The 23393-nt window shown below is 35.6% G+C and overlaps 7 protein-coding genes and 1 pseudogene across 7 annotated transcripts; 4 read left to right on the forward strand and 4 right to left on the reverse strand.

Moving 5' to 3' along the window:
* Positions 1–442: 442 nt before the first annotated feature.
* Positions 443–4204, forward strand: LOC109124521 (uncharacterized). The gene is made up of 14 exons (XM_010474149.3): positions 443–935; positions 1031–1158; positions 1276–1347; positions 1431–1544; positions 1912–1980; positions 2075–2185; positions 2262–2324; positions 2403–2465; positions 2550–2705; positions 2794–2949; positions 3063–3143; positions 3231–3292; positions 3431–3558; positions 3822–4204. The coding sequence occupies exons 1-13, from the start codon at positions 764–766 to the stop codon at positions 3507–3509; spliced, it is 1326 nt and encodes a 441-aa protein (XP_010472451.1). The 5' UTR covers positions 443–763; the 3' UTR covers positions 3510–3558; positions 3822–4204.
* LOC104752082 (protein CUP-SHAPED COTYLEDON 1-like) lies at positions 4164–7137 on the reverse strand. The gene is made up of 4 exons (XM_010474148.3): positions 7058–7137; positions 6702–6930; positions 5044–5315; positions 4164–4944 (listed from the first exon to the last, which is right to left on the reverse strand). Exons 2-4 carry the CDS (start codon positions 6886–6888, stop codon positions 4450–4452), a joined length of 954 nt encoding a protein of 317 aa, XP_010472450.1. The 5' UTR covers positions 6889–6930; positions 7058–7137; the 3' UTR covers positions 4164–4449.
* Positions 7138–11491: 4354 nt separating this feature from the next.
* LOC104752085 (uncharacterized) lies at positions 11492–14558 on the forward strand. The gene is made up of 4 exons (XM_010474152.3): positions 11492–12006; positions 12353–12449; positions 12588–12647; positions 13047–14558. Exons 1-4 carry the CDS (start codon positions 11648–11650, stop codon positions 13125–13127), a joined length of 597 nt encoding a protein of 198 aa, XP_010472454.2. The 5' UTR covers positions 11492–11647; the 3' UTR covers positions 13128–14558.
* Positions 13442–14496, reverse strand: LOC104752084 (fasciclin-like arabinogalactan protein 3). The gene has a single exon (XM_010474150.3). The coding sequence runs from the start codon at positions 14494–14496 to the stop codon at positions 13654–13656; it is 843 nt and encodes a 280-aa protein (XP_010472452.1). The 3' UTR covers positions 13442–13653.
* Positions 14559–15785: 1227 nt separating the features above from the next.
* Positions 15786–16394, forward strand: LOC104752086 (uncharacterized). The gene has a single exon (XM_010474154.3). The coding sequence runs from the start codon at positions 15786–15788 to the stop codon at positions 16392–16394; it is 609 nt and encodes a 202-aa protein (XP_010472456.2).
* A 245-nt stretch (positions 16395–16639) lies between these two features.
* LOC104752087 (replication protein A 32 kDa subunit A-like) lies at positions 16640–19187 on the reverse strand. Its single transcript, XM_010474155.3, has 10 exons — positions 18534–19187; positions 18296–18406; positions 18106–18206; positions 17973–18014; positions 17800–17877; positions 17601–17679; positions 17421–17507; positions 17247–17329; positions 17046–17114; positions 16640–16938 (listed from the first exon to the last, which is right to left on the reverse strand). Exons 1-10 carry the CDS (start codon positions 18627–18629, stop codon positions 16857–16859), a joined length of 828 nt encoding a protein of 275 aa, XP_010472457.1. The 5' UTR covers positions 18630–19187; the 3' UTR covers positions 16640–16856.
* Positions 19188–19323: 136 nt separating this feature from the next.
* On the reverse strand, positions 19324–21412 carry LOC104752089 (cytoplasmic 60S subunit biogenesis factor REI1 homolog 2). The gene is made up of 5 exons (XM_010474156.3): positions 21153–21412; positions 20424–20990; positions 20173–20342; positions 19858–20067; positions 19324–19765 (listed from the first exon to the last, which is right to left on the reverse strand). Exons 1-5 carry the CDS (start codon positions 21255–21257, stop codon positions 19609–19611), a joined length of 1209 nt encoding a protein of 402 aa, XP_010472458.2. The 5' UTR covers positions 21258–21412; the 3' UTR covers positions 19324–19608.
* A 269-nt stretch (positions 21413–21681) lies between these two features.
* On the forward strand, positions 21682–22788 carry LOC104753961 (putative F-box/kelch-repeat protein At3g17540 pseudogene; annotated as a pseudogene).
* Positions 22789–23393: the final 605 nt, after the last annotated feature.

Below are 23393 nucleotides of genomic sequence, written 5' to 3' on the forward strand. Positions count from 1 at the left end.
CTATTCTATTCGATTAAAATATTATAATTGATAGAATTAGAGAAACATTTGAAAATCTTTTAAATCATTTTTTTTTTACTAAGTTATGTGTTGATTGATATCTTAAAAATAAATTAAATTTTAAAAATTTGAAAAACACCTTTGTTTTGAAGAGCTGAAGTGTCTCTAGACTCTATAAAGACACTAATCAACATATTCACACATTTAAAGATACTTTTTAAAAATTATTTTAAAATTTAAAGATACCTATCACATTCACAAACATGACTAATGAGAATCTGTGGTTAATATCTTTAATTCAATTTATTTAGATTCTATGAAAAAATTTAGTTCACTACTTAATCAAAACTGTACTAAATCAAAATTAATTTTAAACCGACACGAAAAAAGTATTCACAAAATTATGGATACTGTATAAGATGTTGTATTGGATTTCCAATCCAAACCAAACCAATTTAGTATTTTCTTCAAAAGTAGTAAGAAATATTAATTCAATTTGCGTATCACAGTGACTTTATACCTTTACCTTCAGTAGTAAGTTTTCTTTCCATATCCTGAGAATATATTGCCACGTGTTAGTCACCAAACCACACTCTCATCACACTCACACAAAGAAAAATAACTTGTCGTCTTTTTTTTTAAGAGTCCAATTTGATCAAACAAACAAATTCGAAGAAGAGAGAACCCAAAAAAAAAAAAAAATCCTGTTTTCTGTTGGCAAATCTCCGGCGAGATCAATCTTCTTTGATAGTTTATTCATAACATGGCGGCCGCGAAACTCGTGGCTTTGTTACTATTTCTCGCCTTGGTTTTCAATTTCACCACTTGTGTCGTCTTCGCCGACGCTGGAATCGACGGCGGTGAAGAACCGAAACTCCGATCCGACGGCGGTGAAATCGAATTGGATCAACTTAATTCTAAAATCCGTGCCCTAGGTTTTTACACTCGGAATCTTACAGTTAGATTTTTTTAACTTGTGCGAATTCTCTAATTTTGATGTTTTTTGTTTGTTTGTTTGGGGTTGGTGAAGAATCTCAAATTGATGAGAAAACAAGAGAACTTAAAGGGAGAGAAGAGTTAGTAGCAGACAGGGAGAAGCTTCTTCAAGAGAGACAAGCCAAAGTTGCTTCTCTGGAGACTGAGGTTTCTTCACTAAAGGTATGCTTGTAGTGGTGTCTCACTTCAATTACTTCCTTGTTCACTCATCTTTGTATCTAGTTTTTTTAATCTTGCTTTCAGTTTGGACTCACCGATTGTGTATTTTTTCTTCATCAGAAAAAAGGTTCATCAGATTCTGTGGAATTGTTGAGTAAAGCACAAGCACGAGCTGCTGAGTTAGAGAAGCAGGTGAGAGATCTTTATTTTGAGGACTCATCTTGTATATGGCTATATGCATATATGTTGCTTAATTCTTATTCTCAACGTTTCAGGTTGAGGTACTCAAGAACTTTCTAGAGCAAAAAAACAAGGAGAAAGAATCCACAGAAGCACGGAGTAGTGCAGCTGAGAAAAAGCTAAATGAATTGAACTCGAGACTTGAGAAAGTATGTTCTTTACATTCTTTTGGTGCTTTTTTCTCGTGAGTCACGTTATTAGTATCTCTGTTAATCATTTATATAGCTTAACTCTGGTCGTGCTAAGTAATTGATTTTTCTTATTTATCTACCTTGTTTCATCTTTTGCTGGACTTTGTTAAGGTTTTAGCCAATTAAATATAGCTCTGAGTAACTTTGTTTGTTCTTCCCTTTGGAGTTTTTGTGTCCTAGTTATATTGTCTGTTCTGCAGGACAACTCCTTTTCAAAGTCGATGTTTGGTTTTACTGTAGAAATTGGAATTGTATGCAAGTCAAGTATGGATGTGTGCTTTTTTTTTTTTTTTTTTTTGCCAAATTTAACAAGATAGTCCTGCAGTTTCACAAGACAAATGAAGAGCAGAAGAACAAAATACGAAAACTTGAGCGTGCTCTTAAACTCTCCGAGGTATGATGATATGATGCTCCTGGTTTTAGTTTTGTTCTCCTCGACTTTTGGTTTTTTTCCATCACTTTTTAATCTTCTCAAAATGAAATTATAGGAAGAGATGGTGCGGACAAAGAATGAAGCAACCACAAAGGCTAAGGAACTGATGGAGGTTCATGGCGCGTGGCTTCCCCCTTGGCTTGTTGTACACTGGGCTAAATTTCAGGTAAATAGAGTTTGTCTCTTACGACTTTCTGACACAATAGATTTTCTCAACTAAAGTCAGCACTTCCTGAACTCAGACTGTTGCTGGGACACATTGGGACGCCCACGGAAAACCAGTTTTGGAAAAAGTAACTCATAAGGTACTGTTTATCGATTTGAATGGTGATACATGTCTATTTAAGGAAACGTATGTCTAATGAAGTTTAATTATCTATTAGGTGACACAAGCCAAAAATCAAGCTGAAAAATGGGCTAAACCGCACATGGCTAATGTTAAAACTGTAAGCAGCTTACAACCAATGTCTATCATTACTCCTCATGAGGCTCTTATGGTTATGCTTATGCTTATGCAATTCTGTTTCCAGAAATATATTCCGGCAATGAAAGAGACTGTTAAAACACATGTTGAGCCACACGTGCAAACACTATCTACCAAAGCGAAAGAGGCTTACCATGCTTCCAAGAGTGCAGTTACTCCACATATTGTTAAGTTTCAAGAACATGTAGATCCCTATTACCAGGTGAAGTATTTTTCTTTTTGTTTTTGATATTAGTCTTTCACCTTATATCAACAATATCCACTTAATGCGTTCTGTTTTTGCTCTCCAGGAGGCTAAAAAATTTAGCAAGCCATACGTTGATCAAGTAGCCACGGCCACAAAACCACATGTTGATAAGGTGAGAGCTACCATGAAACCTTACACAAAGAAGGTTGTTCACATCTACAAAGAGTCCCTAAAATCTGCCTCAACGTATCACCATCAGGTCAGAATGGGAAGCACTGTGTATATTATATATACATTCGAGTTATGAATAGTAGTACCATTTCTGGAGGAATATGTTGTCTTTTAAGCTGATAAGTGTGTCTATCTGTGAAGCTTCAAGCCAATGTCGAAAGAAAATTGAAGAGCCATGAGCTGATGGAACCTTTTGCCACGAAAGAGTTCATTTGGTTTACAGTATGTTTTCTGGTCTTGTACTCTTTAAGACATCATGCTTTTTTGTTCTTTTGCCTCTCAACTTAAAAGTTGAACTGTTCACTGCAGGCGTCTGCTTTGTTGGCGTTACCCATCTTCATAGTGTACAAATTTCTCTGTTCGCTCTTCTGGCAAGTTTCTTATAAACAATCATTTTCTATAAGATGTTAATATTAACTTTCAGTATATTTCTCTCTAGTTAGTACAGATACTTCCATCCTCGATTTAACTTAATGACCTTCAGTGAGTTTGTTATATGTTTATTGCAGCACAAAGACAAAGAAGCCTATCCGACAGCCTCATCACCATACTCGCCGTAAGGCCAAAAGGGGTCATTCTGACAAGTGAAGTCACATGATTATGCTGTTGTCACTTCCGCGTGCTATAAATATTAGAGGTACATCTTACATTCTGCTTAAATACACGTCGCAGAATGGATCTGGAACAAAGAATGTGCAAGCCAGAACTTACTTTCCATAGACTTGAGTCTGTCTGATGTTGATATGTGGATAGTGTGTCCCGTTTCTGAATCATAAATGCATAGTCCTTATGTTAAATGCTCATATAGTGTAAAAGCTATTAGTGAGTACTAGTGACTGAGGTTAAATCTTTGGAGTGATTTGTGTCAAGTGAGCTTGACCTTTCGCTATACTCTTGTAGGTAAAGACGGATTTTGATACGTTCTCTTTGTGCCTCAGCAACAGTCTATATGTTTTCTTCGTTAGTATGAAAGAAACAGCTTATGTTAGAGGTATCTTATGGTTTAAGCTCGCTGTGCACAAGTGTTTCTTCACTCTCTCTCTCTCTCTCCGCTTTTGAGATGCCTTTTGGATACAAAGTTTTCAGTCTTTTTATACAGAGAAGATTAGACATCTTAGAGGAAATCTAGCAAGGGCTTGGTTTGTGTATTTTGTGATTTGTGTGGATAAATTTGGGAGTTGCTCCATTACTCTTTTTTAAACGCCATGTTTTTTTTCTTTTTCTTTTATCCTTCTTGAAATATTGGGAAATATTACAGCTTTAATTTTATTTGTAACTGAAAATCATAGAGTCACACCATAATTGGCTTGACTAACCTTTGAATCTTGATATCTTCCTAGAATAGGTAAACAAATGCGACAATAAAAACAAACAAAAAGGTTTTACCAACAAGTAAAGGGAATTTTCTTCCGCGTGCAAACAAAATAAGAACCACTTAATAAGATGGACTTAAACTGACAATTACCACTTAATAAGATGGCCAGTATCCATCCACTTAATAAGATGGACTTAAACTGACAATTACCACTTAATAAGATGGCCAGTATCCATCCAAGTCCATGCACTGGCTCATCTCCACATTTCCAAACCCGTTTTCGCCGTTGAACGAAGCACTAACCGAGGCGACATCCTCGAGTGATACAACAGGAGGCGGCTGGACCAGTGCACCGCCAAGGTTGAGATTGAGCCCTGAGACAGGCATGTGGACGTTGTAGTTCATTAGCTGCTGATGATGAGCAGAGTCCATGGTAGTGCTTGTGGAGGCACGGAAGACTCTAGAGAGCTCGGCTAGGTGAACCGCGTTAGCCATGATGGACTGGTTAATATTGAGGCTTGGGTGTGGTTGTAGATGCGGTGGGAGTTGAAGGAGGTCTGATGAGTAATTAGGGTTGTTGTTGTTGGTTGATAGTAATGAGGCTCTTGCGTGGTTGTGGTTATGACTTGTGCTGCTGCTACTGTTGCTTATGTATTTCTTGGTTGCTTCTGTTTTCTTGAATACTCTACACACTACCCACTCGTCTTGCTGCATTTACGTGTACCATCATATATGACGAAATAAGAATTATTGAGCTAGCTAGTATATATAAATATGTAAAAATAACAAAGAGGGAAAATATTGTACCTTGGAGGTTCTGTAGGAAGACTTAGAGTGAAGTCGATATTCATGCATGACCCAACTAGTCTTCTCCCCACGAGGAGCTCTTCCTCTGTAGAAGACCAAAGTCTTCTTCATTCCGACCAACTCCGATGTTGTGCTATTGAATATCTCTTTGTCTTTTCCGGTGGTTTTCCAATATCCTGTATTCGTCGCCCTATTTGTCCTCACCCCCGTCGGGTACTTCCGGTCCCGTAGACTGAAAAAGTACCATTCTTTTCCTCCCATTTTGGCCTTCTCTATCAACAATTTACTCAAATAGAAACTTTGTGAATAACTTGGCGAATTAACTTTTTTTTTTTAATATTTCCAAAATGTTAACATATTACTAATAATTAAGCTTTCTGCTTCTATAATCTACGATAATAATATATTATTTTGTGACGATTAGTAAAGCGAATCTTTGAAAAGATGGTATTATTGGTATGTTAGATGAATCCTAGAGTAATGAAGTTAACTGTAAAATAGTGGAAACATTTTGAGCTGAGTAATGATGAATGTTTAGGTTTTTTAGATGAGTGATTTGTTATGTTTTAAAGTTATATTTTTTAAAACTGTGTTATTAAGCTGAATAATCCGCACAGTTTGGAACTAAGATAACTAGATAGGAAACAAAGATAATGTTAGTTTATCAATATCTTGATTATGGATGGAACTAAAGACAAAATAAGTTGATGAGAAATTAACGTACGTACGGTAGTGAATGCATGACTTCCATTCATGTAACTAGTGTTTGTTAGGAAACTTCATCGTGTGACTTTCTATTTTCAAGATGCATGCTTACTTTTTTCTCTCTCTCTTTCTATACCGAGCATTTTTTAAGGAAACTTCATCTGTTCCAAAGATTCTTTTGATAAATGTATTCCATATATTTTACATTTATATTATGACCGAAAGGAAAAAAGGAAAAAAGATTTTTACATCTATCTAGCCTTCGCACCACAACCACATGCTTATCCCTTAGTTTTTTTTGGGGGGCAAAATTCATTAGTTTATAGTACAAGAAAATAGTTTTATAGATTGTGAATGGGATAGCTAATACAAAGGAATTACAACCAATGTACTCTCTTTTACACTAACTGACTTACGACTAGTTAGCTAGAATATCCCATGACATTATTGCATGCATTTTCATAAGGCGAAATATATATATATATATATATATATATATATATATATATATATATATATATATTGTGTGTATATATATGTAATGAACTTTTAGATGCTTCCCAAAATAGAAGATCATTAAATTTATGTGTAAGTGTGTAGATCTAGTATATAATATATATATATATATATGTGTGTGTCATGTTCTTAACATTCAATGACTCATTTCTATCATTTTCCTCATGTATGTATATGCTTAAAGTAGAAGAAACACATAATTTTGGTTTTTAATATGTTCAAAAAATTGCTTCGGATATTTTCTAACCCAAATAAATAAGGTCATACCAATCTTGAATAAAATCAACGATGTATATCAATATGCACATGTATCTATCTACCCATCAAAAAAAAAATATTTATCTACGTATCGAAGAGATATAAATGTGATCTATTATGTGTGTGTGTGCGTGCGCGTGTGTAGGAGGAAAGCTAAGTCTTAAGAGTAATTAACGTACCAGGAAGCTCCCACGGTTCGGACTTGTTGAGATCAACGTCGGCGATTGCTTTGCCGGTGAAGTTTTGATCGGCGATCTTATTAACCAAGTAATAAGATATTAGCTCCTCATCCGTTGGATGAAATCTGAAACCTGGCGGCAAAGCTTCTTCTTCTTTCTTCTGCTGTTGGTGATCTCCTTGTTCCATTTTATATGATCTTTAGTCCAGATCCAAGAACCTTTCTATCTCCTTGAAACACATATAGTAACATGTCTAAGATTCACAATCCATAAGATAAAGGTACTAAAAGAGGAATTCGAGAAGAAATAAAAAAAACACGAGATATGGCAAGTATAGGGTGAGATATTGGGCTTACTTGTATGGAAGAAGAAAAACCAGACAACCAAAACTTTTATGAGATTAGGGTTTTGGTGGAATTTATATATCACTAGACAGGGATGGCTTGCGACTATTCTAAGGAGGAAAATATGAAAGAAGAAGACAAATTTAGAGTAGGGCTTTTTCTTTTTTTTCTTCTTACTTTGTCGTGCATGTGATTAAAAAAACAATTATTATAACACGGTTTTGCCTTTATATTTATTAATTATAATATATACACATATTTATAAGTTCTTGCATATTTAGGAAATTACAGTTGCCATCCAAGAGTGCAAAACATGGAATTCTAAAATTAAGACTGCTTTGTAAGATACTGCTTTGTAAGTATTTACATTTTAGTGTTTATGTGTGATTATCTATAAATAATTGAATTAAAATTACTATTTTATCCCGTAGAAATTATAATGTAGAAAAAGAGGAAAATGTAGAAGAGACTAGAGAGAGTGTGCATGAAGCTCTCACCTAATAAGGGTCTTCAAGTACAAGGTACATACAGCTTAACCTCCCACGTCCAAACTTTATCCTTTGTTTATTTTGTGTAGTTGGTCAAGAAATTCTCCTTTTAATTAGGACCCTTACTAATTCATCTTACCTTATGTATCCCCTGAAATAATTACGTGTTAGTGTCGTATCTCCCACGATCCAGTTCATTTTGTTCCTAGCTAGGCTCGTCATATCAAAATGTTCAGAATTCTTTTACATGATTGGTCAATGCTTAAAGAGTCAAAATGGTATATATTTTGCATTCATTTGTGGTTTAGTTTTACGAATAAAATGGTACTACATAACACTTTAAGGAAAGAAAAAGGGTAGAATATATAGAGGTGGACCAATATGGAGGTATATATATAGTTTTTCTCACCTGAACAAATAATATTATTCCAAAAAATAATTATTTGACTATCATCAGTCTATGTAATCATATCCATTCATGTTCATTATCTACTAGACTTGGTGTTTATTTACATAAGATTCGGTTATGTTCTTTTTTTCTATTATTATTGTGAATCGAATCGAGTGAGAAAAAAAAAAAAGAATCGTTTCGTCTCCCTACTATTATCCAAATCCGCAAATGAGCCTAGAAATCGTTTAGCACTAGGAATCAACAACCTTATTGCTAAATCATTAAAGGTTTGAAAGAAAAATGATGATGATTTCTCTTATATATTGTCGATGATGACTATGATTAGTTTGAACAAAAAAATTTCCTCCTATCAAGACCACAAAATGACCAATATAAATTAGTTCTAGAATGTATCTTATACTTCAATTTGGAAAAGAAAAAAAAAAAATTGAGACTTTTACCAAAGATATAATATGGATGACTGTTGTCTCCTTCAATTGTATCTTTGGATTTCATATAATCATTCAATAACCCGCGGATTCATTTTCTCCATTACGATTCACAAAGATGAAAAATGTTGTTACAGAAATTTAGTAACAACAAAAATTTCCAATTGGGAAAATCAACCTAGCGCTTTAAGTACTCTCACTTCGAGATCATTTGGTATAAACTTAATAGATAATCACATTTCCTTTACGGTCCAAATATTGCGGACACACTATTAATTGGTTTGCTTCAAAACTTTTTACGACTTGTCCTAAAATATTAATGATATCCGACAAAGAAGCGTATAAAGTAGTAATTAATAAGTCGAAACCCAAGATTTCATTTAGAAATTCCGGTTTGACTTACTAGTAGTATAGGATATGAATAACTTGATCACAAAACAACAACATATTAACGTACATTGATATTCTCATATTTAGAAACAATTAGCTTGGACTACGTCATCAAAAGTACAAGAAAAATTGCACAAATTCGCTTAATTAGTAGACATTTAACCCCAATTGATATCAAGTGTGTTGTATCGATAAAATTATCTATTTTTTGGACGACACCATTGAGTTTATAAACTATGTTGCTCAAATCTTCGTTAATTAAAATAATATATTATAGTTTTATCAGATGAAACATGCCGATTTTGAAAATAGCCACGACAATTATACTTTGAGAAGATATATATTACTATATTATAGGATTTTCCCTCATATATATATTCATAGTCTTCCAGAAAATACAATAGGTTTAACTTATCAAACACTTCATGTAAGAAAACGAAATGCGTCTTTAATCAATGACGAGTGTCCCGATCATTAGGAACCTACCGTTCTTTGTACATTTTAGTCTTAATGTTTCCTCCGAAGCTATCACCATTACGTATAACGATTTTTTTATTAGCAAAAATATGTTAAAAGATTGTTATAATCTGTTTACAGTTCAAAATTTTCAAAATGTTAAGATATACTCACTCGTACAAGAAATTACGACACGTTCATCTCATCAAATCATCTTTGCGTGTGTTATATTAACTCCTATTCTAATACGTTATTGGGTAACCACTTTTTACTACGAAGAATTATTAAAAATTTCCGTTAGAAAACAATCTTAATTAAGTAGATTTGCATGACTGTGTAATTTTCAAAAATCAAAACAATATATGCATAATAATAGAAAATATTTTCATGATAATAGAAAATATTTTCATTTTTGCATGACTATGTAATTTTCAAAATTAAAATCAAAACTACGTATGCATGATAATAGAAAATATTTTCATTTTTGCATGACTTTGTAAGTTTCAAAAATCAAATATTATATATGCATGATAATAAAAACTATAGTGGCACTTTGTGCTATATGATGTACTTATTAATTGGGTTCATTTTTGCATCCTATAGCAGATCCATTTTTTTTTTCCCCCAATAAAACTTTTACATCTTATTAGTGAATAGTGATGTTAAAAATTCTTTATTTCTAAGAACTCTAAATTTAGTCGTTCTGAATATTGCATGGCGGACACCTACACAAATTGTTACAAACGTAACGTAATTTGATTGATACGGATACATGTATGTTTTGGTAGTATCCACCGAGGTGTGTGAACGTTCATCGATGTGTTACAACTGAGCCACTGACTCACCACAACCTAGCTCCACTTGTGGTTATATATATTACCGGAGACATATCTAATGTAATTTAAAAACTGTTTTGGTAATTCCATAAAAAAATGACGAGAAAAAGTAATATATTATTAGTGAATTACAAGTTGATACAAACATATCTACTTAATCCAGAAAGTGACACATTCATGGAAAAAAGGATTTGATTGATGCGGAATTCATGCTTGGTATGCTACTTGTAGCACACTTCATATATAATTCTGGTATTTTTTTACCGTATAATTATCAATAAAAATCTTCATACATATATTTATTTCTGATTTGACTTTTATCTAAATTTAATAATTGTTTGCACAAATTTGCAAGGAACAATCTTTCGAGATGGACACGTACCTTGTAGTCCAATCCCAATAGTAGTATCGACTTATAAATTTTGTGTTTTACTTTATGTTTTCACTTTGCTACATTTTCTAAGTACCGTTTTGGCTTGTTTGAGGGGCTTTTCAAAACCTTTTAATTATCGTGATTAATGAACATATATACATTCTTCCTATTTTAGTCCTACTTATCACTTAACCCCTCATAAATTTATCGGGGGAACGTGCCTTTGAGTGATATTATTATTATCATCTTATGAAAGCAATCAAATATTCAAATACATACATCTACGACATCGACGAATATAGAATTATACATACATTGTTACATTAGTGAAGCTTATATATTGTTTCAGTTTCAAATATTAGCGGTTTGAAAACTCTTGAAAACAAGTTTTTAAAAGGGGGGAAAATCGGTAGATCAAAGCTATGGACCCTAACTTAGTATGCTTGGATCTGACTTTAAGAATTGAAATCACTTGGTTCTTATACCAATATATATCGATGCTAAGTTTGTTCAGATCATTGTCGAAACTTCATTTTCGATTTATCAGCCTTCAATCACACAAATTTGTGCTAGGATAACTATGGTCACGGTTACGATTAGGGATAAATATAGTTTTGATTATTAACAATTATGATTAAACATATTTACAATTATTTGAAATATTTATATATATGTATATATATAAAAAAAAATCATTAATAACATAACAATTTCCAAGAACCAACACATCATCTACTCTTGAGAGGACCAATTGTAAGAACGGCTTCAGCAACCAATTTTTTTACATTTGATTAATAACCAAAAACAGCATGTGGTCTTAATCTTTAGAAGTAAAACGTCATGGTGTGTTAAAAAAAAATAATGATATGTCGCCTAATTCCAACACACCACAACCATTGTCACACTCCTTTTTTATGATCACACAACAATTGTAACAGTGTCAGTCTTTTATTATTACTCCATAGTTAATCTTGACCGTCTATTCAAAATTTACGATGACGTGTCTTTCCAAGGGTAACTTTAATCTTTTAACCCCGCCTCTATCGTCTTTTAACTTTTAAATGGGTAAAAAAAATAAAATATATAAAAACGAACGGTTGAAAAGGGTGAAAATATCTAGAGAGAGAAGAGAGAGAGAGTGCGGAGGTTTTTTGGTTTTGGCGACGGAGCTTTTTTCTCTCTCTCTCTCTCTCTCTCTCTCTCTCTCTTTACCGTACAAATGGCGCCGCCGAAGAGTAAGGTTGACGGAGAAGGAAAAGGTAAAGCTGTAGCTACTACTACGCCGTCGACAAGAGTGCTTCGAAGCATGGATCGGAAGACTCGAAGTGACACTCGGCGAAGTGGTTCTTCTTCTAAGCTTGTTCAGCTCGAATCTCCTGAGAAGAAGAAAAGGAAGACGAAAGCGAAGGATGGTGGAGCAGCGGCGACGAAGCTTAAGAAAGAAAACGAAGAAGAAGAAGAAGAAGAGGTCACTGTGAAAGTCGAGAAAGAGGAGGAGGAACATGGTGAAGATGATGCTGCAGAGGAAGCAAACGAAGAAGATGACTCTGGGAAGAAGAAGATTGTGATCGAGCACTGGTAAACGAAATGTCTTCTTCCTTATTTTTAGGGTTTTTTTTTTTTTTTGGAGAAATTTGGGGGAAAATGTAGAAGCGAGTACTTAGGGCTTTTTGTTCTCCGATTTTGAAGCTAAATCTTTTGGATTTTTGTCTTCTTTGAAAATTTAGTGGTTCTAGGGTTTACTCTTTATCTTGTTGTTAGGTTTTTTCGTTCTTTGAAATCTTACACACATTCTGAGAAATTGAAGTCATCTTGATTGTAATTGGTGTGATGTTTGAGGAGAGAAATCTAAGCCTATTGTGTTTGAATGATGCTATTGTCTTCGTTACCTTTAAGTGAAGTTTTTGCTGTGGTTTTCATGAAGCAAACAATGCAAATCATTCAAGGAGAGGGCAAATCAGGTGAAGGAAGGTTTGGAGGAAGCTGTTCCTGGCATCATTGTGACTGTGAATCCTGATAAGGTAGTGAATCCTTGCAGATGTATATATGTGATTGTTATAAATGCTTGTTGTTTATGATTGTTTTGAGGATGTTTTGACACAATATGTGGTGCATTACTATGCTAATTTTTTTTTCCCTTTTCTGATCTGCTTTAACAGCCAAGGCGTGGTTGCCTTGAGATTCGAGAGGAAGGTGGTGAAACATTTATCAGTCTTTTGGTAAGCTACTTCATTCTTATACTAATTTGTTCACACTTCTGTGAGTGGCTTTGTTCCATTTGAATTGAGTTTTTCTCATCTTTTCCGTTCTACTTCTCATAAAGCAGTTTCTTTCATGGCATGCTTTTGAAATTGGAAATCAATTTTTAGATCCGTAAGCACCCACAAATATTGATGATCAGAGTCGACTGATCACTAATGTGGTTTACTTTATGTTTTCACCCTGCTACGTTTCTAAGTACCGTTTTGGCTTGTTTGAGCTTCGTGCTAAGTCCTTTGAAACAAAAATAACTACTAGATCAGATTGTTAGTGACTAGGTATACAATAAGAATTTTTTTTGCTTTCACGTTTGTAATTTTTTAGAGGTATATAGAAGATGATTTGACTTTCTTGTGTAGGGTATGAAGCGCCCATTTACACTGATGAAGGAACTGAACATGGAAGAGGTCATTAAGGACATCGTGGAGAAGATTAAATGACATAGAAGTAATAGAGTTTCTATCAATGCTGAGTCTTTTGTCTATTCCTCAGCCATCGGCAAATAGGCTTTAATATTTGACTATCTAGAGCAACTGCAAGACTTTTTAGGATTAATTTTTAATGGTTTGGTGAAAACCCTTTAACCACCTGTTCATCATTTGCAGTGCTTGATCGGCTTTGTGCAGGTTATTGAAGCTAAAAATTTCTGATATATTTGGTTGATTTGAAATGAGTTATGTAGTTTGGTATTAAGTCGTCTTCGTAATGCTACTCTGCTAGTTTGAAGCAAACGTTAGTTATGCTGTGGATCGGATGGATGAAGATATAACATTTAGTTACATTTTGGTAATACAAGTTTCACAAGATAGAACATCACACTTTTTCCTAATGATATATGATTGAGGTACAATAATGTGGGTAGAAATTGTTAGTGTAATTGATCCACTTCATATCACCATTGTCTCTGTCTATTGGCGAGTCTCATTTTCAGTTTATTGCCCTTGACGCACTCTGTCTTAATCCATCTTAGAACCCAGCAAAGCTAGCAACAAACCCGATAACAAGGACAGCACCAAAGTTCAAGCCAGTGTTAGACGCAGAAGAAGGTGGTTCAGCCTCGTCAGCTGCTGGCATCTTTTTCTTACCAGACTTCTCTGGTGCCGGAGCTGGTGAATCAGATTCTGATGGTGCTGATGCGGGTGCGGTCTCTGGAGCTAAACCCGGAGGAGAGTCTGCGTAATCTTCTTCCTCGGCTGGTCCAGGAGCTGGAGTGGCAGCACCCTTCTTGGGAGATGGAGCTGGTGGCGAAGACATGGGTGGGGGTGGAGGAACCTTAACCGGAGCACCAAGTCCAGGAGCCACAATGGGCATGCTGATCTGAACCACAGAGAGATTGTATGGGTTACGGAAAACTGTCGTAATGTACTCAGCGGTTTGGGGAGCGCCTTTCACACCGGAACCGAAGTAAATCTTTCCGTTAGATTTGGTGCAGTTGAGGAAACCGTTTTGCTGTTGTCCCAAACCGGTGGACTGGTAAAGGGTAGTGAGCAATGTGCTCTTGTCTTTGAGAGCCTTGAGCTTGAGCTCATCAAAGTAGTCAAGAACCACATGGTTCATAAGGATGTTCTTGAGCTCTTCCTCGGGTCTACCAGAGATGGAACCAATAGCGTCGTTGCTAAGAGCCAGCACGGTGATGGTCTGACGTTTGTTGATAATCGGCGTGAGCTCCGTCTTGGCAAAAAGCTCAGTCATGCTGCTGAATTCAGGGTATTTCTCGAGCGCTCGGGTTATGTTAACCGCTGATACAACGGAGGAAACAGCGAGTAAGATGGCGAGACAGAGGAGAGAAGAGGAGACTTTGAGACCCATTTTTGGGTGTTGTTATTTATTACCCCTTATGTTCTATATTAAAAGCTCAAACCTCAAAGCCTGAGTTTGCAATAGGAGGATCAGCTTGGGTATATATACAGACTTAAAGAAGCGTTCAAGATTAATGGTGCCGAGACATTTACTTATATATTTGTGCTGGCTAAATTTGAACTTGACATTATTGTTGTTACCTCTATATTTGGCTTTAGACTGTTTTATTTTGTACCTTTGGTTTTAGGGACTGATATTGAGATCTGTTAATTTATTCAAAGAATGATGAGATGTTACAACATAAAATAGAAGAAATATAGAGATCAACGTTGAAGATTTGTAGTCCATAATCTTTATTTAGTAGTGACAGGGCCTCTGTTAGGGGGTTCACCAGGTAACTAATGGTTTCAGCTAACTAGTTTAACTGATTGATTCCAAAATTATTAGATTATGATCAGTTTTAACAAATTCCTAGATTAATTAGATAAAGTATTTGTAGTTAATAGTTTTAAAGACATAAATGTTAATTTTTGTTGATGATATTTGAATTTTGAATGTAATCCACACACTTTTTTAGATTTAATCTAGTATTTTTGTTTTAAATCGGATTTCAACTCTGTACAATTTTATTTTGCAATACACTTTAAGTATCCTTTTATCATAATAAATCGGATTTTAATTTTACTCACTCTATCTCAAGTGATAAGAGGTACTATATTTATATCAATAAATTGCATATGCATCATATTAAATCTATATCTTAGTTAGTTTATGAATAATAATTGTTAACAAAATCTTTCTAATCTTAGTTAGTATTAAGAATAATAATCTTACAACAACGATGTAAATAATAATCTTACAACAACGATGCAAAATTTAATTACACTGTTAAGATAGATTCTCTGTTTTTGTTTTGTTAGGTTGAATAAATAAAGTTATAAACCACATAGTAAACCGGCAAACCATAGGAAACCTAATTTGGTTTAAGTTCGTATAACGAGATATGTTTTACCAACAAGCAAAAAGGAAATTTAACAAATAAATTAACGAACGTTAATCAAAAATTGCTTTAACGAAAAAGAAAAGGAAATTAAGAAACTAAGAAAGGAAAAACAAACAAAAGGAAATTACATTAACGCGTTAGGAGTCAGAACAAAATTATATAAACAGAGTTTTGCTTCTCTATAAATATAACACAACACACACTAAACCTTCTTCACAATCTCATCTAATCTTTTACGACTCATCCATCTTTCACTCTGTTTCTGAGTTTTATTTTTTCTGATTTCACTCCGACAATGGATACTGAATCAATCAGACTCGATGTTAATGTAGAAGCTACGTCTCAAGATCCGTCGTTAGGGTTATTAAGCACGGTGAGAATCACTGTAAAGAGAGGGTACTTCGAGGAGTTTATTATAGAGAAGAACGATGATCATCATAGCATCAAGAGTGTCGGATCTTACCGTAATTCTCCACCAGGTCCAGACTCAAAATTTATTCTGAAACTCCGAACCTTCGAGCCAAAGGAAGTCTATCGAACCCTCCATAGCCAACTCCACGATGGTCTCTTGTCCGAATACATAGCTGATGAGATTGTTGTCCAAGCCCTACGACAGAGAAGCAAAAGTTCTAACTTGCCACAACAACCTTTATTCATGACAGGTACTGTTAAACTGACACAGAAGGTGTACAACGTTGTGCCTTGTTACTCTGCTCCGTCTGCAACAAATTTGGAGAGTACTTGTGCCATCAGTTTGGAAGATCTGGATCTGTCTAGAACCGAGGATTACTGCCAGATGCCTCACTGCTCGCATTGTTATCATAACGATTGTTTCAATAAGTGGAGAGATCGACATAATCAGCAAGATTGCTCATGCCCTCTCTGTCGCAAACTAGTTGATTAACGACCAGCGTGAAACGGAGTCTAATTAGGGTTTCAATGTATTATTTTGTGGTCTTAATGATTTTTGCTAATTTGTGTGTGTGTGTTTTTTTCTTTTTTTATGTAACGATATTGATAAATGTTTTTGTTTGCAACATGTAATGCTGTTTGATTTAATGAAAATTAAGATTTTTTTAGACTTGAAGTTCAAATTTATAATTTCATCTACAAGTTTGATTCAGTCTGCAACATGTCTCATCACACACATTTTGTTTCAGAAAAAAAAGAAGCAACTTCGAACTTTTTGATGTCGGTTTACCAAATTGAAGGAAACAAGGAAACAATCCAACAATACCAAAGTTTCCGAATTGAACTAGACGTGATCCTAGGTTCTAGATATTGAAAACATCTCTCAAATCACCAGACAATACTAATGACTCTTTATCTACGGATTAACCAAACTCTAGATGACTTTTAGATAAGATCAAAGCTCGACGTGCTTGAAGTGATACTCATCGATTGTCGAGTATATCAGACCATCTCCTTCTAGTGATTGAATAACGCCCCTATACATACACCACACCAGAAAGAAAACAAAGCAAACTCATGAACACAACAACTTTGACAGTAAAGAGATATAGAGGTTATAAGGAGAGAGGAGAAAAGAGCATACTCTAGCTTGTTCTTTGGGATCTTCAATTGCTGAGCAATTTCATCAATGTGTATCCCCTGTTGTCTTGCTCTGCAATGAACAAATAACAATTATCAGGCCGACTTTAGAGGTGGTGCAATGTGCGCAGCAGAGTCAAAGTTACATGCAAGCATAATGAGTTTTGATTCGAAGTGGTGCAAGGTAAAGCAAACTCAAACTCACGTGCAAGCAGGTTGCTTTAGATAGTCTAGAATCATGTCATCTAAGTTCTTGCGACCATTCCCATCGTTTTGAGAGGACACCACCTAAAAAGAGAGCAACAACAATGATATTTTAAGAAAGCAAATCATATGTCATGAAGAAAACCAAAAAAATAGTTGGTGAATCTCAACGTACAGGGTTCAATGGTACTGCCTGGTTTGTGTTTGATCCACCTTGAAACGTGGTGTTAACCGACTGAGTAACATCACCAGCTTGTTGCCCCTGTTGAGAAAACACATGTCAGAGAGCATTGATTGAAATGTGTGATCTTACAACAACAAAGTTAATCTTTTGCTTTATTCCATTTTCTATTACCTTTGATTCAGAGTTCTGGGAGTAGAAGTGTATACACTCAATGTAGTGAAAGGTAACCTCATTGAAGTCCATTATCGGCCTGCAAAAACAAAAACAATCTTTTAATACTCAAAATATGATTTCACATATCTCTAACAAACGTAAGTAGAACATACCAAAATCTATTGCAAATGCCAAAAGGTTCCATCAAAAAACATACCTGACTGAGAAAACAAGAAGCTGAGTTTTCCCCTGAAACGTCTTCAAATGACCATTGAGACGCACATAAGTTCCATCACTGTTTTCACAAGCTCTCCCATTAGAAAACACATCCAAAACAAATGTAATCTTCACCAAATATCAATCAGACAACAAAACCAAAAAGATACTAACCGCACAGACTCCATTTCTCTAGCGTCGAAAGTTTCATTCACCCTATAAACAAACGAAAAAAACAACACCAAATTATACAAACTTCACCTAAAAAAAAAAACAACTCTTTGCACTAGCTTCTGTGTTTGTATACCATCTTTTACAGTCGATACGTCCTGTACCATCATCAAGAGTGAATCTAACTTCTGTGACTTTTGAATCATCTTTGTCACACACTAGACCAACAAGTGAGACCTACAAATCAAAACATCACACAATTGAGTATCCTTATATATAACTAAATACAGTAGAAATCTAGAATTTGGTGAGATTGATTCATGTACGTTTGTAAGTGAGATCCCATTGATGACGAGACCAGATTTCTCACCACCGGATTGAAAACATTCGGTGATTTGCTTCACCGTCACCGGAACAAGACCTTGAAACTCACGATTCTGCAATATTTTTCACAAATCGGATTTAGCTAAATCGAATCAATCTAGTGCGAAAATCAATCAATTGTTTCTGAAACTTTCGATCGGTTCAAATTAAGAGAAAAAGGGAAGATGTGATTAAAATTACCTTAGCGGTAGAGGAAGAGGATTCGTAGGCCTGAGAAGACATGAATCCGCCGCCGGAGAAGGCTGAGTTAGGCTCGAATTGGCTGCTGGAGAACATTTTTCGAAGCTTTAGGAAATCGGAAAACCCTAAGGTATTACTTACTGAAGAGATTGAGAAGTGAGAAGTGATAAAGAGACCGACGAATTGAGTTTTTCTTTTTGGGGGAATTTTCCCTCCAATTTTGTTCAGAGCTTCCCGCCTATTTAGGGTTAATAGTCCGCTCGTTTCCTATTTAGAAATTAATCAATTTTAATTGCTGTAGAAAACTAATTAATTTTAAATTAAGAATTGTGAATTCATAAAATTTTCAGAGATTTTTAGACAATAATAATTGATATTGGTTCTTGGTTTACTCTCAGTTCAGTTTATTCGTCGGCTCAAAAGTTTCGGTTTAGAGGGATTTGGGCAGGTGACAACTCGAACGGTAGTGTATGAAAGCTATGTATCACGTTATAGAGAGAATAAAATCGAGAACAATAATCTTTCGTGTTAACCTCTAAGTCTAAGCTCAATCATCTACTAGTGATATCATAGAGATTGGGAAAAAAAAACTTTGGTACCGTTTACCAAGTTGATTTCATAATGCTTTGGATTTTACTGTGTTCCCGATTGGTGTATGTGGTAACAATATATCAGCAACTGGATTACCAATCGAAGCCAAAATTGCCCTTACTCCTTGGAGGATAAAGAAAAATAGATTAGCCCCTAATCTTTTTACCAGAATACTTAGAGATTAGTGTAGTAGAGTATAGACTGTGTAATAGTGGTTAACAAGAAAAAGAAATACAAAGTACTGGGCAAGAGATACAGACAGCAAACTCAGCCAAAACGTAACACTTTCAAAAGACTAAACCGGACAAAAAGGGACCACAATAGGCCTACGATACTTTGGTACTAATGAAAAAAACTTGGATAGGTTCTGGATTCACTCGCCAACACAAGTTCCACAAAATTATGTCCTGTGATCTCACGATAAGATGATGCATTACAGAATCAAACAAAGAGGAGAGACCTGAATGTTTTGAGGAGCAACAACTTAATAAGTGACGTTGTTGGGCAGATTTCTGATGACGTTGCTCTTCATTCCCAGCCTGACACTGCTTCTTGCTCCTCTTTTGTTCATCTCTCTTAGCACCTTCATCCTCACTATATCCTCCTTCGAATGCACTGTTGCTAGACCCATTCTCTTGTACCTGTGTTTAAGATTTCATTTCAAGTCAGATTATGCAATGCTAATTTTAGACAAACAGAGAGAGAAATGATCTCTGATGGGTAAAAGACAAACCTCGAGGTTAAAGAGTTGACAAGGTTCTTCTGAGAAGACGGGGGTGGCTTCTGTTTGTAGTAGCGCATGAATTCTCTAGACCCGAGAGTCCTAGAGGTTACTTTGTTATCGGTTCTCTTGGTGATCACAAACTCAGACCCACCCAAAAGCTCTACAGTGTTCACTGACTCACCGGACACAACCATCTGATTTTCGTCTCCATTCACATAACTGCACAAACACACATCAAAAAGAAGAAACAATTAGTTCAAGCACATTTAGATGAGGTTAGGTAAATAAGATACCCAACAGAGGAGAAAGCAGAAGAACTGGAACCTGCTGCTGTAGTCATAGAACTCTTCTAGCTCTGCATCTTCTTCATCACCACCATCACCATAATGCACTTTGCAATGACCTTTGGCTTCCATGTGTTTTCGAACAGCTTCCAAACTGCTGAATGGACGGCACAATTCATTGCAGTACAGACACACAAAGTCTCTCTTGACCTGAAACAACAACCATATATGTAAGTAGTTACAACAAACATCTAATAAAGTGATGAGACAGACTAAGCAGAATACACAAACCTTTAGGCCGAGGTAAGTTAGAAACCCTTTAGGATCCTTCAAGTACTCGACATCAGGAATGAAGAATCCATGAAACTTATGCATATGAACCATACATTTCTCGATGGTCCTATGCTTCTTATCACACATCAAACAGCAAGACGGGTCCAACTCAAACTCGATACCATCCTCATCCATATCTTCTTCTTCTTCTTCATCTTCACCAGACTCATTCATTTCCGCATCCAAATCCTCATCCGAATCAACCTCAGTCCATTCATCCTCACTCTCTTCACTTTCCTCCTCAATCGAACCCTTCAACTGAGCAGGATCGTTCTTCTCAACACGACGAGGAGGGAGCTGCTTGATGATCGCTTTATCACCTTCCTCTTTGTTACTCGCCGAAGCCTTCAAAACGTGGCTCTTGGACTTAAGATGCTGCTCATGAGCCTTGGAACTCCTGTAACCTTTATTACAGATCCCACAGGTATAAAGCATAGGTGCTTCAACAGCTTTGACCTTCTCCTGAGCTATAGCAGCTTGTCTAGCTTCAAATAGTGACTCTGTAACTCCAGGAACACCAGCTATCTATAATAATTAACATTTCAAAAAACTATTGTAAATCAATCTGTTGTTGTATCATAATCACAAATCACGATTTCTATAAGCTAATTAAACTCTTAACGCAAACGAACAGGAAAACGCAAAAAGCCAAGAAAAAAAAAAGAGGAGAGATTGATTTGTATTCACCTTGCGCTTGAGATTGTAACGGTGCCATTCGGATTTGTAATGGAACTTTTGCTCAGCGTCGTCTTCGAACTCCTTGTTACACGAATTACAAGCCAAACCTGACATATCTCTCTAGATCGATTGGAAGAAGAAGAAGAAAGGGTTAGTTAGGGATGGGGTTTTTGTATATATACGAGGCGACGGCTCCGTAGGTCGGCAAAAAATTTGTTCACGACTAAAAAAATCCCCCAAAAGTCCTAACTCTCTTGTCGCGGTTGCGTAAGCGGTGATGTACTATGGTTCGGGTTAAGACCCGTTCGAATTTGAGTTTTGGCCCAAACAAAATTTAAATGGGCTATATCTCCGGCCCGTTCAGATTAAAATTAACTTTGAATACGTGAAGGTATTAAACAAAAAAAATAGTACGGAATTACTGTAACTAAAACCCTAATTTATATGTATACTCCTATCTATATATATACGTTTTCTTACTCGATTCAGAGAGAACGAGAAAGACAATGATGAATCCGAAATACTCTCTAGGGTTCCTACCAAGTCTCTAGCGAACTTGCAAACTACTTGCAAACGATGGTACGCTTTATTCAGAGATCCAAACTTCATCAAGAAGAACTTTGGTAAAGCAGCAAGTAAGTTGATGTTGCTGAGTAATTTTGGTGTTCATTCAGTTAGCGTCGATCACCATGGAATTCACAACAACGTTGATCCATCTATCGAGTTTTCGGGTAAATTGACAAGTCTAAAAGACTCGAAAGATTTGAAAATATCTAAAATCTTTCACTGTGACGGTTTAATATTATGCTCTGATAAGGAATACACTAGACTTGTAGTTTGGAACCCCTGTACAGGTCAAACCCGGCGGATCAAACCAAGAACTCGTTACCGGCATGGTGATTATTATGCTCTAGGATACGTAAACAGCAAGTCTTCTGGCCGTAGCTTCAAAATCTTGAGGTCTTGCAGTTATGAAAACGACCAGGAACAATGGGTTGCTGAGTTTGAGATCTATGAGTTTAGCTCTGATTCTTGGAGGGTTCTTGATTACTTCACCCGTGACTATGGCGTATTTAGCGGCGGCATGTCTTTGAAAGGAAATACTTACTGGGTTGCTGGAGATAAACAAACCGGCCTTTTCATGCTGTATTTTGATTTCACAACCGAGAGCTTCGGGCGTTTTCCTCTTCCGTTTCAGAGTAATAATCCTGAAGATACCGCGGCTCTATCTGTTGTTAAGGAAGAAAAACTCTCGGTGTTACATCAGAACATTCTTGATTTTTCAAATGTGATGCAGATATGTGTGACCAATAAGATTGATGAGAGCATAGAGTTTTCGTGGAGCAACTTCGTCTTAACTGTGGATTATGATAGATTTAATTTAGAAAGTGTGGTGAATGTGACAAGCTTCTTGTTGGACGAGGAGAATAAAGTAGCAGTGTGTTCTGATGTTGACATGGATGATGGATATATGACCAGAGTCTACGTTGTTGGAGAGGATATATACAAAGAAGTCTATAAAGATACTACAGGGGCATCATATTCTAATTGGCCACTTCTCCTCAATTATGTTCCAAGTGTGGTGCACATTAACAAAAATACACCCACTAGGCAAAAGAAAAGGAAATGTAGGGAAATCAGTTAAATGACTTAAGTTTTTTTGTTTATTATGGTTTTGGTGATGTGTTTCTTTGAGCGAGATTAGCCAATTATTCAACAATTTGGTTCTATTGATCGGTGATCTAATGTGGTTTTTACTCAAATACATTGTTTTGCTTATAGCCACTTTCACATCTTGGAGAACCATACCTTCAAATGATTGATCTCCGATCCTTGTGATTTGAACTCATTTAATTATTCAAGAACTTTTCAACTACATATGTTCATGTATTTTTTATTTAAAATTCAGAAACAGAAATAACTAAATCTTATTTGGCAATGTTAAAGTCTATTTGCAAAACCTTCTTATCAACCAAGAATAGAGCCATTAGCTATACACTATGATAAGTTTTGAGACTCTTATATGCAACTTGCTCTATTGCACTCCTTTTTAATTTGCTTGTGCTTCCACCGCCTCTACATACTTGCTTCTCACGCGCCGCTTGTTAACTCCCGTTCGGATTTAAATTTGACCCAAAACAAAGCGTAAATCGGCTCTAGGCACTTTTCTTAGTTAATTAATTTAATTGCCCCAAAATAAATTTGGCAACAAATTACAGCTATTCTGGTAGTGTGACCTCTAGGTTGTTT

Source organism: Camelina sativa, chromosome 16 (genome assembly GCF_030686135.1).
Source record: "Camelina sativa cultivar CO46 ecotype springtype chromosome 16, ASM3068613v1".
In the NCBI taxonomy this organism is placed as follows: domain Eukaryota; kingdom Viridiplantae; phylum Streptophyta; class Magnoliopsida; order Brassicales; family Brassicaceae; genus Camelina; species Camelina sativa.